Genomic DNA, 18,266 nt, shown 5'->3' on the forward strand with positions numbered 1-18,266 from the left:
CACACACAAAATTTAACCTCAACTTGGTTGAAGACAAGTGAATTTGTGTCAGTTATTAAAACTACAACTCTTTTGTCTACACTTACAGGTGAAGGTGATCTGAGCAGGAGGGTGGTGCTGGAGTCCAGGTAACAGCCCATGGTATCAATGCTCCCATCCATAGCCAGCCCCCAGCTGAGGTCTGCAGAGGAGAAACTCCTGTACAACAGTATCAAACACTACCATGACCAGCAGACCTGGAGTCCTTGACAAGATCAGCAAGATCAGAAATTACTGTGTTAAAGACTAAACACACATATATACAATAAGGCAGTGTGTCAATGTGACAACAGTTCTGTGAAATCTCTGGACGAGCTTTGTCAAGTCTGAAGAAAATAACCCTGATTATATCAAGGGATGTTATCAGGGTTATTTATAACAGAAAGCCTGCTTTAAAACCTAGGGGTATGGACTAAAGGAAAAGAGAATGTTGCATCATGGGAAGAGAGGGATCACATTTTGTATTAAAGCTTAGCTCATATTGGAAGTTAAGGTTCAGATTCCTGAGCCTCTTCTGCTTTCTTTTGTACTACTCTTTCATTAATTCATCCGCTAATCTGTCTCTAATGAGTTCCTAACTTCATCGAAGTGGGGTGCTTTTTTGAAATATGTGTAAAATTGTTTGTTTAATTCTAGCCTCTTCCAAATGATTCTGAAGGCATGAGTACAAACAAGAGAAATGTTGTCCAAATCAAGAAATGCTTCAAATACAAAAGCACAAAATTACCTATTTACATTTTAATGTTGAGTAAAATATAATATTTTACTATGTTTGAGTAGTTAAGGGACCACAATAAAAATAGCCCTATAAGTTTTATAATGCTCAGCATTTTAAAATGTATGGTTTTTTTAAGGCTGTTCTGTATGTTTTATTGTATTATGTAGTTTTTTTTTCCAAAGGGAAAAAAAGAAACACTTCCAACATTTGTTAGTCAAATTGTCTAATTTCAGCAATCACATGCTACACATTAAAATCTGACAAAACTCATTGGGGAAAATAAGGGGGCAGAGGGTCTCAATTGTAATAACCAACTGAGATCCCTGATCCTCTTCATCATAACTCTCTTCGTGCTAAAATAATGCTACCCAGCACATCCAAGGTGCTGTCATTTTGTACTACAAAATTATTTAACAATGAGGAATTTCTATGGAACTTCATATATATCTATCTATCTATCTATCTCTCTCTCTATCTCTCTCTCTCTCTCTCTCTCTCTCTCTCTCTCTCTCTCTCTCTATATATATATATATATATATATATATATATATATATATATATATATACAGCCTCTGAAATCAATTTCCATGATGAAAAGTATTTCACTTCAAATTTTTGCTTCTTTTTTTTTTACTTTTTTTTTGTTTGTTTGTTTGTTACTGATGCAGTACATAAAATAAAGAACGGATACTAGATTTGAGCCAAAGAAGTCATCTTTGCGTTTCCAATCCATAACAAGGTCATTGTGTGCTTTCAAAGTCTGTAATCACTGTCCTGCTACAGTAGGTCAGTAGTATTTCTTTAGAACATCAGGCTACATAAAATGATGAACTTAAGTAACCCCAAGAAGTCGGACGAGCCTTTCTGGCTGCGTCATCGCTTGGACCCCGCCTTTTAATCACCCTATCTCCCAACAGCACACACATTCTTTTTTCATTGGATGAAGCCTCACATTTTGCCCTGTGATTGGCCAATTTACATGTCATCCAAAATACCTAAAACTGTCTGTGCCGACACCGGTTTATACTTCCATGCTCTATGTTACGTAATGTCACAAATTAAATGAATATGATAAAGGCTGTTGTTTGAGTTTAAGAAGAAAGGATAGAGAGATGATGTTCCTGCTGTAGCCCCTAAAGTGGTAAAAAAAAGAAATAAAATAATGTGATGGATGCAACACTATTTCTTTTTTCATTTCTTATCAGTTACACTGGATGTTCCACAAATAGTATTATTGATCAAATTGAGAAAATATTCCTAACAGAGAAGGGCATAACCCAAAGATTAAATTTGATATTTCAAAATAAAGCGATTCTGAAATTCAATATGTGCTGCTTATTGTTTCCAGCTATACTAGCCTCATGGCTTCAAGGATTTTAATAACCGTCAGTCCGATAGACTAAAATATCTCTGCCACTATTAAATGCTTTTTCTTTTTTTTTTTTCAGCTGATGTATTTCTTTTCCTCTACCGCTGCCATAAAGTTGACATTTTTGGTCCACAGACAACTGTCGAACTGTTGGATAGCTATGAAATTTGGTACACAGTCAACTGCGATGCCATTTCAAGTACATTCATCAGGTCAAAATTTTACCTTGTTGAATATTTTTGTATGATGTATGACCTGTAGATGAAATCTCCACCAATCTCAGCTGTATTTTGTGTTTGATTTGCAGATGTATGCATTAATAACATGCTAAGGTAACATATGTGCGAATAATCGTATGCTACAGCATAATTGTTATTAGCATTTACAGCAGCACAACGTCACAGAATATCGTTCTTGTTTGTTCATGCCTACATCTGATGACGAAAAAAAACTTACATTCGTGCCTGATTAAGCAGTCTTGAATTTCCCTCGGGACCAATAAAGTATCTATCGTCATTTATCAATAAGTTTCCATCAGCTAGGCTACTGTCTAATAATTTATATCAACATTATCCTATAATTTATGAAAATACCATTGTGTATACCATTGTGAACATTGTGTACAGTTTCTCAGTTCCACTTGTACCCCGAAGAAAGACTGTCTTTAAGTTAATGTTTCTAGTCAATTAGTGAAAAGTAATTATTATCTTACTTCTTACAAGTTTTCAAGGGCTCACACTGGCACACTGAAAAACAAAGACCATAAAGTAACAGCTGCGCAACGTAAAGCTCTGTTCATTTTGATTCACTGGTAATGCTCTATGCATATCAATTATCTGTCGTCATGTCTGTGCGTTTTATTTTTTTACACTCTTTACCATTTAAGGCTATTTTACACTTTTGTCATGTTGTAGCCTGATGTAGGCCTAGCTGCAACACAGTCTGGTCGTCCGACGGGGCGAGGTAGCAACCGTGAAGAGAAACACTTTGAACTCCAGTAACCCCGTCTCAATAGTTTTTCTCTCTTCGACTATGGGGGCGTTCAACGCATCACTCACTGGCTGGATCCGACAGCCCTGCCTCTTTTCTCATTGGACTGTGCGGCCAAGCCAAGCTGTCAGCCCATGTGGCGTGGCCAGGCAGGATGTGACATTTAAATTCATCGGAGAGAGAAGATTACAAAAAAAAGCACGGAGGCTAACGAGAGCCTTATAGACAAGGAAACCACAGAGATTGACGTTCTTGCCTACGGTTACAGTAAAAGGAACAATCGCCAAGGAAGGAAGGAAGTGAGATAATACATGTCGGAGAAGCACTAACATTTTAAGTGGTTCGGATTCGTGATTTTTTGCAACATCAAACTGATCAGGACAACACAGGTAAGTTCTCCAGCGAGTATCAGTTGCCACTCCCCAGTACGCGTGGCTTTATCTCTGGGATCAAAAATAGTGTGACAGTTCTGTACCATTGCCATAGCTGGTTTTGCGCTATATGATGAAAAAAAGATTTCAAAAACTATATGATTAAAATTAATTCTACAGTCACTCTGATTTGATAATTCTTAAAATATTGTGCATTATTGTATAAAAGCGGCCGATTATAAAGGTCACTTGAACTTGCCCTTTAAAATGAACGTAGACTGGTTTGATTCGATTCCAGTCAAGGTAGGCATTTTTTTTGTCTTTTTGCCAATTAGTCTTTTGCTTTTATTTAATGTTATTGTCCAGTAAAAACTGGATGCTGGATGCAAACTGGATGCTGTGCTTTCAAATTTAAGTTCTGTATCACCCACAGTGTTGGCCCTCTCATTCTGGTATTGCACCAGATAATCCTACCTGTTTAAAGAAAACTACTGATCAAAATCAGCCAATCAGCTGTAACGGTACTGTTTACTGGAGCTCTGTTGGTCACTCAGCATTAGGGAGAACATAACATGCTAGTCCTCTGTTTGTATCGTAATACTTGTAATACTGATGATGTTGCAGTCATGCTGCAAGATGCTGCACTGGTGCTTTCCTTGAATGTCGGTGCTGCATATCTTCCAGTACTCTTTGAATTTTCTCAAATTGCATAATTAAATGGCTTTTTGACAACCAGAAATTGAACAAAACAAAGTGTGCATACAAATTCTGCAAATGCAGCCACTTTATATGGCGGGGATTCATTTCCCACATTATTAGAATTGTATCAAGCTATGGTCCTACATAAATACCGTACCAGCATCACCTCTCATTCATTATTAAAGACCCATGAGAAATGTCGGGGGCATGTTTGCAGTGACCCTGTGTGTCTTTGGGTTATTTCTAGGCCCAATCATACCAGTAGTTTAGTAGTGCAGTGATAGCAGACCTGAGGTGGACTGGCTTCAATTCTGCAGTCCAAGAACAAGTTTCCCTTCTTCACTTGGAGGAACCGTAAGGTTACCTGCTGAGTTATGACAGAGTTTGTCATCACTGTGTTTCCACCTTCAGCTTCTTTACAGCAGGGCCTTTGACAGGTCGGGTCTTGAGTGCTGCTCGATGAACTAAGAAATCTTACCACCCAGAATAGTTTATGGGACTGTAATAAGGATTAACTGTAGAAAACCTGCAGCCTTGAATACAATGTTTTATGATGTTCCGTACAGCATGAGACTGTAGTGTGGCAGACAAAGTTTATAGAGTGTGGAGTAACTGTAGTGCAGAGTGTTAGCCGGTGATCTGGGTCAGGTATGTATGGATGGTCTTACATTTTGTCTAATCCCAGACCCATGCATCCTGAAACCCAAATCCCTTCAGCTGCTGAGCTACAGAAAGAGCCTCCCATACTGCTGCTGCACAGCCCAATTTGTTACATTTATTAACATTACACCCCTCATTCATTATCCTGTCTTGTGAAATTGTTTGTTAATTTCCTTTTACATTTTAGTCTACCTTTTATTGCTGAGGTTTGGTCTTACGTAGTATAACTATCTCGCAAAAGCAGAATTCAGTAATCTAAGATGAGAGAAAAAGTGAGGCTTGACCTGATTCAGTGAGTACATCCTGGCATGTTTTGTGTTAGATAAAGTCATGTATTAATATTTTAGACATATGCACATTCACAGCTTTCTTAAATCACTGAGGTCGAACAGATTCACTGAGCCTGAAACAGACAAGACACATGCTGCATTTTGTTGCAGGTGAGTCTGATGGGTCTGGGCCTACCCTCTTGCACAACTGGCAAGATTTTGAACATTTAAATACACAATAAAGAATAAAAAATGTTTGCTGACTTTGTACAGTGCACACACATAATCACACTCTGGTGGCACAGTATATCATGCAAGGTGACACTGGCTCATCAGGAACAATAACATTTCACACTAGCAGTATACCCTTGTGGTCCCTTGAATAAATATATTAGTTGTTACAGATAATAAGCTATCTCATAATTGGAAAAAAAGGATTTAAGAAGTGTCATAACCAACCAGAAGTGCTAGTCGCCTTCCACAGCATCAGTCATTGTTCTTATATTGAGACTACCAGTGGTAAACTGCCAAAGGAAGGCAAATAGTCTTAATCTTTGTAATGAGAAAGCCCACCAAAAATTTATACCCTGGTGATATGTCAGGGTCTGCATAATTTACACCAGTGAGCAACAGTTACTAAAGAAGCTTGTAAGAAGGTAAAACATATAATAGGAAAAAAAACACAGCTGCTGTATTAAAAGAGAGAAAAAGTGTAGGAGACCAACCATTAGTAATCATTAGTCCGCTTGTTCCCTTCATATATCATAGTTATGCTTTGCCTATAAACAGCATTCATTCTGGTGTCTCTAAACTACTCTTATTGTTGACGTATCTCTTTCCGTTCACAGTAATTGAGCATGGATGAGATAGTTATAGCGGGAATATCAGGCCGTTTGCCAGAGTCTAACAACCTGGAGGAATTCTGGGAAAACCTCATCAATGGGGTGGACATGGTAACGGAGGACAACCGGCGGTGGACACCAGGTCAGACCCCTCATAAAGCTTGATTTGACTAAGTGGTGATGGTCAGAAATGTATTTCTGTGCTCTTTGGAACAAAGAATGATTGAGGAGGTTTGAGGTTTGACTGATTAAACTTATTGGGTGATGATGATTATACCAGTTGTTGGTCAGTTGTTGAAGTTACCCCATTTGTTGTTACTCTTTCAACATGAGCACTTGTATTTTCCACTCATATCCAAAGATTTTTTGTTTTGAAAGAGAACTGACAGTGAAGTAAGAGCAACCACAAAGCACTGTCCACACCAACAATGCAAATATAACAATAACTATAAATATATAATTTAAAATAATTATTAAATAATTGAAAAATTATCCTCACTTAAGTGGATGGCAGTGTCCACATTGCCAATGACAACGACAATGACGGAGGTGAACAATATCGTTGAGATCAATTACAGAGTGATTCGATGAACAAGAGAAACCCTGGCATCAAAATCCATTTGTTTAGTGCTTATAATATCTTTCTCAAACCAGAGCCAACCTCTTTTATTTAAGCTAATTTATGGCAATTAGGAAACAATTTTTAGATGGTCTACCCTTATCACTCCGTCTTGGTTATTATGGTGTGTGGTTTATTAAAAGGTTCTAGTTAAGTCAATATTAAACTGAAAATGACAGAAAACACATTATTTCACCGGATATATGTTGCCAAATGGTAGTTGGTACTGATGGGGTTTGTGAAATCCTTTTTTTCCCCATTTATAAGTAATAGTAATGAGGATGCTGGTGAGGTTGTCTTTGCTCTGGACACTTATTACAGACAGTTCCCAGTTTTTACATCTAATTTGCCCATTCATAGCAACTCAATGGTGGGTGAATTTTTATGCAACTCACAAGATTTAAAGTTACATATTATTAAGAATGTAGTCAGTTTAAGTGACGCTGTCTAGCTAACTGTCAGCAGCTAGGCTTCATTTGGCTTGCCCCAGCTCTACCCATAGTCCACCTTTTTGTACATTTTTGGATTAGTTGGGACTTAGGTAGAGCCAGACACTGCCAAGATGGCAATTTCAGTTCAGTTAAATTTACTAATATAGCGCCAAATCACAACAAATTTGTCTCAAGTTCTGATTTTTAGAATATGAATTTTTTGACTGTTGTTTTGTGTTAATAATTTGGCTGCAATATTAGGGACCTTGCCTCAAAAAAAGGTAACCACACAGCTATTTTCAGTCATTTCTTTTGTAACTATGAAACTATTTGAGTTGTATTTTTGTTAAACCTAATGTATGTCTTTATAATCATCATCAATCCATCAACACCATCTTCATCACCTAGACCTTACTATCACCTTTCATGTGAATAAAAAACAAATAAAACCTGTTTTCTGTGTTGGACAAACGAAACATGCTGTTACAATGTCTGGTGTTCTATTAAGAAGACTCGATACAGTGTAGGCAGTTTTCATTCTTCTTAAAGTTGCTCAGCATTCATAGGCATGAATGAAGCCAGTTTTGACGCTCAAAAAATCCACTGTTATACAGCCACCACTTTGTCAATAAAAAAGTCTCTTTAGATCTGTGCGCATTACTTGATGTTGAGATGAAATGGTTGGTTTGGTCACTGTGCTAAACTGGCTTCAGAGCCAATTTTCTCAAAATGAATATTATATTGATTTTTTTTTAATATTAAAACTTTACATGTACTGTAAAAACAAGGATTGAAGGAAACACCTCATCAGCTCCCAAATTTCTTCCTAAATCTCAAAAAAATGACTTGTCTCTTGCTCTTTTCTAGGTCTGTATGGTCTTCCAAAAAGGAATGGAAAACTGAAAGATATTAACCACTTCGATGCAGCCTTCTTTGGAGTCCACCCCAAACAGGCCAATACCATGGACCCCCAGCTCCGTCTCATGCTGGAGATTGCCTATGAGGCTATTGTAGATGGAGGTGAAGGACATTCAATACTGCAGATTGGTAGAGGATAGTAATATGAGGAAAAATGTATAAAAAAAATACAGTAAATATCTACATGGAAGTGTGACTGAATTGTTTTTTGTATTTTATCTGTCACTTTTTTCAACTGTGTGGTTGAGTTTAAAAAGAGCTTATTATCTACGTGAGGCCGATTGATGAAATAATGAAGGAATTATTCAAAAATAATGAAATGTTGTGATGCAGGTTTTAACCCAGCCTCACTGCGTGGCAGTAAGACAGGCGTCTACATCGGGGTGAGCGGCTCAGAGGCTGGCGAGGCCTTCAGCAGAGATCCAGAGGAGTTATTGGGATACAGTATGACTGGCTGTCAGCGTGCCATGTTGGCCAACAGACTCTCCTACTTCTTTGACTTCAGCGGTACAAATGCACACATGCACAGCCAGTTTCCAAATATACTTTCATGCTTTGGCTTTCAGTTTGACCCTGGTCTGTTTGTGAGCATGCATTCACACCAGAAGACCAAATGAAAGTCTTGTAACTTGGTTGTTAGGTTCCACGTTGTGCAGGCTTCATACATGATTATGGCTTGTGTATCCATCAGCAGAACAACCCTGATCACAGTTATTTAAAATCATCTTTGAAATCATCTAATCCAGCATGCCTCTGTCCTGGTCCGAGGGACCCACTGTCCTGCATGTTTTAGATGTTTCCCTACTCTGTCATACCTAGTTCAAATGAATGGGTCATTATCAGACTTATGCAGAGCTTAATGATGAGTTGGTCAATTTAATCAGGTGTGTTGAAAGAAGGGAATGTCTAAACCATGCAGGAAATGGCATTTCTATCACAATGCTTACTAAGTTTTGATTCTTTCTACATCACCCAAAACTTCACACTATGATACTATGACCTGGGCAATCACCAGGGTTGTGAGTTTGGAACAGTTCAGTTCTCAAGAAGAAATTCTGAGTGTTTGTGCATTTTGTTCATGGGAAGGGGGAGTTCATGATGGTAACAACAACAGACCTTCGTGCAGAATGTTTGTGCCTAGTAGAGGGCCCATTGCTGTGCAACAGTCTGTTTGGTTAATAGAGTTCAAGTGTTCATTTTGAACTGAAATAGTCCATTACACTTTGAATATTTCCACCCACATTTAAATATTTGAATTGGTAATAAAAAAAAAATGTCAGTATGATAACTTGGAGTCTGTCTCAGATTTGTAGAAATAATCCTTCTGGAACCATTTCACATTTTGAATTTGGGTATCCCTTGGCATCCTTTTCCACAGTTGTGGTTTCCTCTTCTAATGCACCCTCCTCTTCTCTCCTGTTCCACTCTAGGGCCCAGCACTGCTATTGACACAGCCTGCTCCTCCAGTTTGCTGGCTCTAGAAAATGCCTTCCACGCCATTCGCCATGGCCAGTGTCATGCTGCTCTGGTCGGGGGAGTCAATCTGTTGCTTAAGCCAAACACCTCAGTGCAGTTTATGAAATTGGGCATGCTCAGTCCTGAGGGGACCTGCAAATCATTTGACTCATCAGGTAAAAGAAAGCTTTGGGATGCTGCTGTGGATGGACAATAAACTACTTTGTTCTATCTATCTTGTTAGAAGCGCAAGATGCTTTCAGGCAGGAATTTAGTCTTCACATTTCACGAGGATACTGATCTTTTGCAGTTTAATATGCACCAGTTAAGTTAATAACTACTAATAAATATTGTACAGAACTCTTAATCAAACTTGTACTTGCATCAATTTTTATTTATTGTCAGCAGTAGCATCATCTGCACACCTTTTATCTTAATTCTTATTTCTCCATCATCATTACATGCTTAAAATCTAGGATTTTATTCATTTATTTAAGTGTGTATTATGTATTATTTGCATGTTTTGACAGACCATGTGTGTGTGTGTGTACATGTATGAAAATATGATGTTTTTATTTTCATCATTTTGTTGGCCAGGAAATGGATACTGTCGTTCTGAGGCAGCAGTGGCAGTACTGCTGACTAAGCGGTCAGTGGCTAAAAGGGTCTACGCCACAGTGGTCAACGCTGGCAACAACACAGATGGATACAAAGAGCAGGGTGAGTAGGCACATTAACAGCCTTTGAGCAGTTAACTCTAATTTTGATGACAAATTAAGATCCCTGTAAGAGAAATTTGGTTGCATCCTGATGTGTCGTGTTTAAATGATAGATAATGTGTGAAAATTGAGGACTACATAAAGCGAAAAAATGTTGGCTCTGTGGTATTGACAAACTTGATGCCCGCAGTGCTTGACTCAAGCAACTTAACTCAAATAACTCAAATGAGGCATGTCAGTTATCTCTGTCAATGTCATGCTCCCCCCGTCTATGCCCCCCCCATTAGTCGGCTGATGTGCCCTTGGGCAAGGCACTTAACCCCCCCAAAGTGGTCCCCGGGCACCTGGAATGGCAGCCCACTGCTCCTGTGTGTCTCGCTGCATGTTGCATGTGTGTGTGTCTCAATCAATGATGGGTTAAATGCAGCGAAGTAATTTCCCAGTTTGGGATTAATAAAATATAATAAAATTTTAAAAAACGTCAAATTAAAGTGTGTTTGGGCCTTAAGAAATTCTCTGAGGTTGAAGTCACAGATGTTGTCTTCTGAATAGGCCAGATTCACAACAATGTCTCTTTAATGTCTTATCTTATCTTATGGTCAAGACAAGAAAAGACAGCTTTATTTGTATAGCCCATTTTTACAAGCAGTTTGTCTCAAAGGGCTTTACATAACATCAGCAACATCCTCTGCCCTTCGACCCTCACATCGACTAAGGAAAAAGTCCCAGAAAAACCTTTAACAGGAAAAAAATGGAAGAAACCTCAGGGTGAGCAACAGAGGAGGGATCCCTCACCCAGGACGGGCAGACGTGCAATGGATGTTGTACAGGCAGGAAAGCAGTTAAGAACATGAGAATGACATTACTAAAAAGACAAGTAAAACAAAATCTCAACTCATAAAAATTTGACATTTTATGGTGACCGTGAACTAAACTCACAAGGATTTCCTGATCGCCAAACTCAGTTGTGGAGTATAATTCATCCACTGCAGATATAATACAGCAGATACAGCAGATATAATATAGCCTTGCAAAGTATGTTTTGCTCGTAAATTTGTGATTTTGTCCTCACACACTCAACTTGGTCCGTCAGGTGTGACGTTTCCTTCGGGTGAGATGCAGCAGAGGCTGGTTCGTTCTCTCTACCAGGAGGCAAATATACATCCTGAGCAGGTGGAGTATGTCGAAGCCCACGGCACTGGAACGAAGGTCAGAACATAAAACAATCTAGTGTTTTAATAGCTCAGATTATGTGATGATATTTACATGACAAGAGTGATAGCTCATGGGGCAGAAAATTAAAAACGTACTGCCCATTTTTTATTTGAAAATGAAAAAGTAATCTTCACACATTCATCAGAAATTTCTCTGCATCATCTGTGCTCAGGTTGGCGACCCACAGGAAGTTAATGGCATTGTCAGTGTGTTCTGTCAATCAAAGCGAGATCCTCTGCTTATTGGCTCCACTAAGTCAAATATGGGTCATCCAGAACCAGCCTCTGGTCTGGCTGCCCTGGCAAAGGTAAGAATGACAACTCAATTACTGTCTGCCCTGAATCTTCAAAGCTAAAACTAAAGTTAAAACTACAACATATTTTTGCCTTTCCTTTTTTTATGTACAATGTAACATTTCTTGGTATTTCGGACCATCTCTGCAGTCGCTGTGTTTTTGCCTGTTCTTTTTTCATCTTGGCATAAAGAATTGTACAGTTGTGGATAACAACTTTCCTCCTAGAAGACATTCATTTGTGTCAGGACACATGGAAAGTTTTAATTCAGCTTTATTCATTTAGCACCAAACCATAACAGAAGTTATTTCAGGGAAAATCTAGACTATGCTGTTTATAATAGTGTATAATATAATAGAGCATATGGGACTCCAAGTCCACTGCACTTTATTTGTTTAGTTTTTGTGAATTCCTGAATGCCATTTGGATCATTATTATGTTTGATAGACACTCAACAATTAAGCCAAGATAGCCTAATATTGCTGTTTGACATTCACTCATACTGCAACAAATTCATAGTCAAGTTAATAACATTCCTGTATGGGACATGAATGTGCGCAGAAGGAGAGAGAATATTCACTATATATAGTGAATATGTATATGTATTATTCTATTCAGGCCACCGTGGTCAGGGCTCTTTTTAAACATGTCAAATTTGGTGTTAACTGGATAATGTACACTCAACTTACAACAAGTTTTTTACTGTTTTATTGTGAGTAAAGCATCATCGTGGCAGTGGCATTTGATGAAAACTCACAAGCTGTTCTATACTTTAATATTAACTTAACATTAACTTAGTTCTGCACACAATCGTTAAAGTACTGCATTTAATTCTTTGAGAGTGTGTGAGACAAAGAAACAGAAACTTTTGCCTTAATTCAGTGGACATCAGACTAATTTCGGGTCTGTAATATTTATTTTGCAAAAATTACATCAAACTTATTTCCTAATTCAGACATGCTAACATTCTGCTTTTTTTTCATTTTATTTGTTGTTTTTCATTCTACATGCAGGTGTTGCTTTCTTTGGAGAGAGGAACCTGGGCTCCCAACCTGCATTTTACCAGTCCTAATCCTGACATTCCTGCTCTCACCGATGGCCGTGTCCAAGTTGTTGACCGACCCATTTTAACACGAGGTGGCATCGTAGGCATTAACTCTTTTGGTTTTGGAGGTTCAAATGTTCACGTTATTCTTCGTCCACCTGAGAAACCAGCTGATGCAGTTGCACCGCCCAGGAGGGTTCCTAGGGTGTTTCAGGCCTGTGGCCGTACAGAGGCTGCAGTGAACACCATGCTCCAAAAGGGGAAGGAACACTCTGCAGATGACAGCTTCCTGTCTTTGCTCAATGAGGTGTCAGGTGTTTCTACTACCAGTATGCCCTACCGAGGCTATGCTGTCATTGGCTCTCAGAGTGACATTATGGAGGTGCAGCAGGTGCAGGCCGCTGCCAGACCGCTCTGGTACATTTGTTCAGGTGAATGTTCAAACATACAGAAGATTCAACAGATTTTAGTTTTACTGCTAGTTGGCTTTACAAGTAATTGCTTTTTGTTATCTAAAGATAAACTTTTAAAGAAAATGGTAGGTTCAGTTCAGTTTGTGAATGGATTATGCATCAGTGTATGCATTATGTTTTCTGTTTGGTTGCATTCCATTTCATTGAGCAGTAGTCTCTGAAACTATCTTAGAAATAAATAAATCCAGTTATCTTAAGTTATCTGCATGGAAAGATGTGTGAGAATTTGTAATTTGGGTGACACAACCCGTTAATGATATTTGTAGAAATAAGCAATTACATTATGTGCCTTTGGTAATTTGTCAATATTGGAATTTTGTGCATGGTCATTTAACATTGATGCAAATTGGTGTCTTTATGATTTTAATTAACTCTGCACTGATTGGACGCCACTACACATTGTATGTGTGTGTGTATGTAACAGGTATGGGAACACAGTGGGCAGGTATGGGTTGCAGTCTCATGCAGCTGCCAGACTTCAGAGAGTCCATCCTGCGCTCAGATGCAGCCCTGAAGGAAACTGGCCTGGTTGTGTCTCGCCTGCTCATGGACGCAGACAGTGCTACATTTGAAGACACTGTTCATGCCTTTGTTGGCCTTGCTGCCATACAGGTAGAGTGGAGCAATATTTTTACAGACTGAGGGGTTGGACCCTTCAAGCAAAGTACTTGCTGTAAATATTTTAACTTGTTTTTGCATATTAAATCTTTCATATAGTTTTCCGTGGTAAATCCTTTGAGCTTGGATTTCCTGATCCATGTCAATTGCACCGGCAACTTTCATAATGTGCACATCATCTTTCTGATTGCAAAACAGTAGTATTGGCCACTGGGCATCAGAGGATTTTTTTACAGGCAAAAAGCCATGCTCTGCTTGACATCACACGATTTAGGCTGTGTGTTACAGCCAGTGCAGACTCTGGTGAGAGAGGGTTATTGATAATCTTCAGCTTTATTTGACTGTTTATTAAAGTAATGGCCTGGGGGAGGAAGCTGCTCTTGTGCCTGGTTGTTTTGATGTACAATGACCGTAGCGCCAGTCACTGTATCAAAGAAGAAAAAGAAGTAAAATTACAGTGTCCAGATGTGCAAGTCTGATTGAGATCTGTCCACTAAGAGTGTGATTGTGGCAGACAGGGACACACATTTCTTACAATATTTATTTATGTTAAAAATACTTTTATTTTATCTAATTTGTCTTCATACGATTAAGATTTTAAAAAGTGCTTGTGTGCGTGCAACACAAAAGACTGAAGACAGGCTATGCGTGTGTTCACCTATGTGCAGATTGCTCAGATCGACTTGCTCACTAAGCTGGGTCTGCAGCCTGACGGCATCATAGGACACTCAGTGGGGGAGCTAGCCTGTGGCTATGCTGATGGCTCCCTCAGCCAAAGTGAGGCTATCCTTGCTGCCTACTGGAGAGGCCGCTGCATCAAGGAGGCGAAACTTCCTGCAGGAGGCATGGCAGCAGTCGGTAAGTGATAAAACACTGATTTTTTTTTTTTTTTTGTACTTTATTCGGGATCACTTAGTACCATCAGTTCCCGCAGATATCTTTAATTCTATACTATTAGGGAGTGATTCATCTTTTCAGCTTTTTATAGTGTCATTATAGAACACAAAAATAGAAAATAGAAAATTTGGAGACTATACATATATATATATTTTAAAAATTTAAACAAAGATGGGATGTTTCAGGGAAATTACTCCAAATTTATTTTCCTGACATGCTGTATATCATATCATACCCTTTCAAATAAGTGATGCACAACTTATAGCAACTTCTGATCAATTTCAAGCTTGAAGTAACAACTTCCAGTTCCTTTCCAGTTTATTATATATTAGCCATCAGCAAGAGAGTAACTGCAGCCATCGATTGTACACATTGTACACATATTCAGGTCAACCTCTCACTGAAGGTGCTGATTGTTGATGTCAGAAAACACCTAGAGAGGGAGCTAAAGGGGGGATCTTCATAAGTCTGGATGTATAATTAGAAGGGCTGAGTCACATTATAGAAGCACTACCTGCATGCTTTACCATGACAAAAGTGGCTACAATTAGCAGCAGTTAGTAGTTAGCTTACTTGAGTATTAAGCAAAGCTATCAGCTATCTGAATTTCCCTGACACCTCAGTATCTCTTTTTCCTATCATCAAAACCTGACGATGTATTTTCAGAAAACTCCACAGGGGTCTTTTTATTACTGATTATTACTGATATTACTATTACTTAATGTCTTGTTCCAGGGTTGACCTGGGAAGAATGTCTAGCTCAGTGTCCTCAAGGAGTGGTCCCCGCTTGCCACAATGCTGAAGACACCGTCACCATCTCTGGTCCCCAGGTCAAACATGCTACCAAAACTTGTTTTTTATAGCTCTCTAAACACACAGAACTTTTACACACTTGCTCACATAGTGTTGATTTTGCAAGTATGCAGTGTCTACGGTACAGGTTACAAATACTGGAAAATAAGTAACATAATATGTAGACATTTGTATGTAATGTACATGAGACCTGTCATAAGCAGGCTTGTAGAATAATAGAACAGAATTGTAGTGCTAAAATTTTACAGGCAGGAAATTGAACTGGTCAGTAAATAGACCATCAGACCTTCAGTTTAAGATTAAAATGTAACTTTTTCTGCCTGCTTTTTCTGTCATGTTTTTTGGGCATTATAGCAGCTTTAATATCGAATGTAAGCATGGCTGTGTTGGCTTTTTACTGGTGTTTCCCAGATGAAGGGTGATGCATCTTGACAAATGGGATGTGTATGTTTGTTTTTCATCAGGAAGCAATCAGTAAGTTTGTGGCAGAGCTGAAAGAACAAGGAGTGTTTGCAAAGGAGGTGCGCAGCGCTGGCGTTGCTTTTCACTCCTACTACATGGCTTCCATTGCTCCAAACCTGCTGGCTGCTCTGAGAAAGGTATGGATCTCTGCAGTGTGTCAGTAGTGTGCAACAGTGACTCCTGCTGGTAGAGTGACACCTATCTCCTGAGAAGACTGGGAAACAAAGCCCCACTTCCATTTAGTGTAGTACTAAATGAAATGTACTCTCTTTTATTTATTGTTTTTGGTGTGTTCTTTGTTTTATATCACACATTATATTTAATAATTTATTGTTATTATTTCATTACTTTTCTGTTAATGTTCTAAATAATTTTTAATAAGTTTAATAGGTTATATAATATAATGCCATCTTGTGTATAGGTGATCAAGGAGCCACGGGAGCGTTCGTCTCGCTGGGTGAGCACCAGTATTCCGCAGTCTGAATGGGACTCTCCTCTGGCTCTGTACAGTTCGGCTGACTACCATGTCAACAATCTGGTGAGCCCTGTGCTCTTCCATGAGGCCCTCAGTCTGGTGCCTGAAAATGCTGTGGTCGTGGAGATAGCGCCTCATGCTCTCCTGCAGGTACACTCAGCATGTTGTTGTTGATTGAGCAGTTTGCACACTTTCTCTATCCCATTACTTTGATTGCTTCTTCTGTCTGTCAGATGTGAACCATGTGCATTAAGTGACACAACCTGGATGGTGTGTGCTAGATTTTTGACATACATAAACACTGCGTCACCAGTGCCCAAACATCGTAGCTGTTCAGAGAGTCATTCACCAGTCCTGTTCTTATTCTGTGTGACTGATGTGCAGAGCACATGAACATAATGAATAATGGGAAATCGATTTTTAAAAAAAAAAGCCCAAAAACTCTTTGGTAACCTATTGATAAGTAACAAACTTACTTCGCAGTGGAAGAGGATATGCCACATAAAGAAGATTTGCAAAGAAGACTAAATATATATATGTATGTATATATAGATATAGAAGTCAAAAAAATGTTGAAACAGTTTTCCTCTCTGTGTTGCGCTATGGGGTACTATAGAAGAAGACAATTTCTCTTAAAATGTTGAAAGATGCATTATGTAGCTCTTGAGATTGTTATGGGACACACCATTGTATACTGGTTTGCCTGCTCTGTCAGCACTTGTTTTACTTATTTAAAAAGCTATTTTCCTAAGTTTACTTCATCTATCAGCCCTGCTTTCTTGGAATGTTGGTAGCCATTGTAACCACTCATTCATACAGAGTTAGGAAGATCTGTTTTCTGTTATTGTGTCCCGCAATTGCTGTTTCTTTTATCTTTTAATCTTATCATATTATTTTTTTGCTATTACCCATCTAATATTTTTAGGTAAAACAAACTTATATGAACTTAAACTTATATAGGTATAAACTACCTATATGTCATGAGTTCACGAGTTAACATCTCTCCTCTCTACAGAAGTGTACTCCATAGTTTAAAAGGTTTTGGGAACTGCTGTTGATTTTTTATCCGTGTTTTCCGCACAGGCCATTCTGAAGCGAAGCCTGAAGTACACATGCTCCATTCTCCCCTTGATGAAGAGAGGCCATACCAACAACCTTGAATTCTTCCTCTCAAACATTGGCAAAATTTACATGAATGGGTCAGTAAATGGCTCACTTTGTCTGTTATCTATCATCTTGGCTTTGAACTAAAACCTGTAGTCTTGGAAGTAGTTTCAGATTGCTAATATTAGCAAATTATATTTAATCCACTTTCAGCATCAACGTGGATGGTAACAACCTTTGCCCAGCAGTGAAGTACCCAGTGCCAGTTGGCACACCTCTGATATCTCCCTTGGTTCAGTGGGATCATTCCCAGACCTGGGATGTCCCCAAGGTGGAGGATTTTCAGTCTTGCTCAGGAGGATCCAATTCTGCCACTATCTATAACATCAGTAAGAAATTTACATGTCATCATCATCAAAGGCCCTCATTTAAAGAAAAAGACGTAAACAGTGATTTCTCATTGCATTTGACCATTTGGTGTGCTTGGTGTCCAAATCTTATTTGACAAAAAACAGACACAAGCCCAGAGTCTCCAGACCACTACTTGACTGGACACTGCATTGATGGGCGTGTCCTCTACCCAGCGACGGCTTATTTGGTGCTGGCGTGGCGTACCTTGGTGAGAAATCTGGGGCTTGTCATGGAAACTACCCCTGTAAACTTTGAAGATGTCACCATCCATAGGGCCACCATCTTACCAAAGAGCGGTGAGTACAGAGGGGCATTTGGGGTGGGAGGGTATGATCTAAGTATGTTTAACCTCTCTCTCCAC

The 18,266-nt window shown here is 38.9% G+C and overlaps 2 protein-coding genes across 4 annotated transcripts in view; both read left to right on the top strand.

Moving 5' to 3' along the window:
* LOC124052543 (coiled-coil domain-containing protein 57-like) overlaps positions 1–1,268 on the top strand; it is a 33,574-nt gene extending 32,306 nt beyond the window's left edge. Inside the window, 3 exon segments of the mRNA XM_046376934.1 lie at positions 89–106; positions 109–180; positions 183–1,268. Of these exon segments, the coding sequence (XP_046232890.1) occupies positions 89–106; positions 109–180; positions 183–289 (197 nt within the window). The 3' untranslated portion in view covers positions 290–1,268.
* A 1,940-nt stretch (positions 1,269–3,208) lies between these two features.
* Positions 3,209–18,266, top strand: part of fasn (fatty acid synthase) — a 38,000-nt gene continuing 22,942 nt past the window's right edge. Inside the window, exons 1-18 of one of the 3 annotated variants that reach the window (XM_046376932.1) lie at positions 3,210–3,505; positions 5,212–5,286; positions 5,964–6,099; positions 7,875–8,027; positions 8,259–8,432; positions 9,356–9,556; positions 9,978–10,100; positions 11,193–11,308; positions 11,487–11,621; positions 12,621–13,083; positions 13,550–13,737; positions 14,412–14,601; positions 15,376–15,470; positions 15,918–16,052; positions 16,337–16,540; positions 17,474–17,589; positions 17,708–17,883; positions 18,010–18,201. In XM_046376932.1, the coding sequence (XP_046232888.1) occupies positions 5,973–6,099; positions 7,875–8,027; positions 8,259–8,432; positions 9,356–9,556; positions 9,978–10,100; positions 11,193–11,308; positions 11,487–11,621; positions 12,621–13,083; positions 13,550–13,737; positions 14,412–14,601; positions 15,376–15,470; positions 15,918–16,052; positions 16,337–16,540; positions 17,474–17,589; positions 17,708–17,883; positions 18,010–18,201 (2,788 nt within the window). In that variant the 5' untranslated portion in view covers positions 3,210–3,505; positions 5,212–5,286; positions 5,964–5,972. Of the gene's footprint in view, positions 3,506–5,211; positions 5,287–5,963; positions 6,100–7,874; positions 8,028–8,258; positions 8,433–9,355; positions 9,557–9,977; positions 10,101–11,192; positions 11,309–11,486; positions 11,622–12,620; positions 13,084–13,549; positions 13,738–14,411; positions 14,602–15,375; positions 15,471–15,917; positions 16,053–16,336; positions 16,541–17,473; positions 17,590–17,707; positions 17,884–18,009; positions 18,202–18,266 lie in introns of all 3 variants that reach the window. The other 2 variants (XM_046376933.1, XM_046376930.1) reach the window with 2 other exon arrangements.

The sequence above is a fragment of the Scatophagus argus genome, chromosome 21 (genome assembly GCF_020382885.2).
Source record: "Scatophagus argus isolate fScaArg1 chromosome 21, fScaArg1.pri, whole genome shotgun sequence".
In the NCBI taxonomy this organism is placed as follows: Eukaryota; Metazoa; Chordata; class Actinopteri; family Scatophagidae; genus Scatophagus; species Scatophagus argus.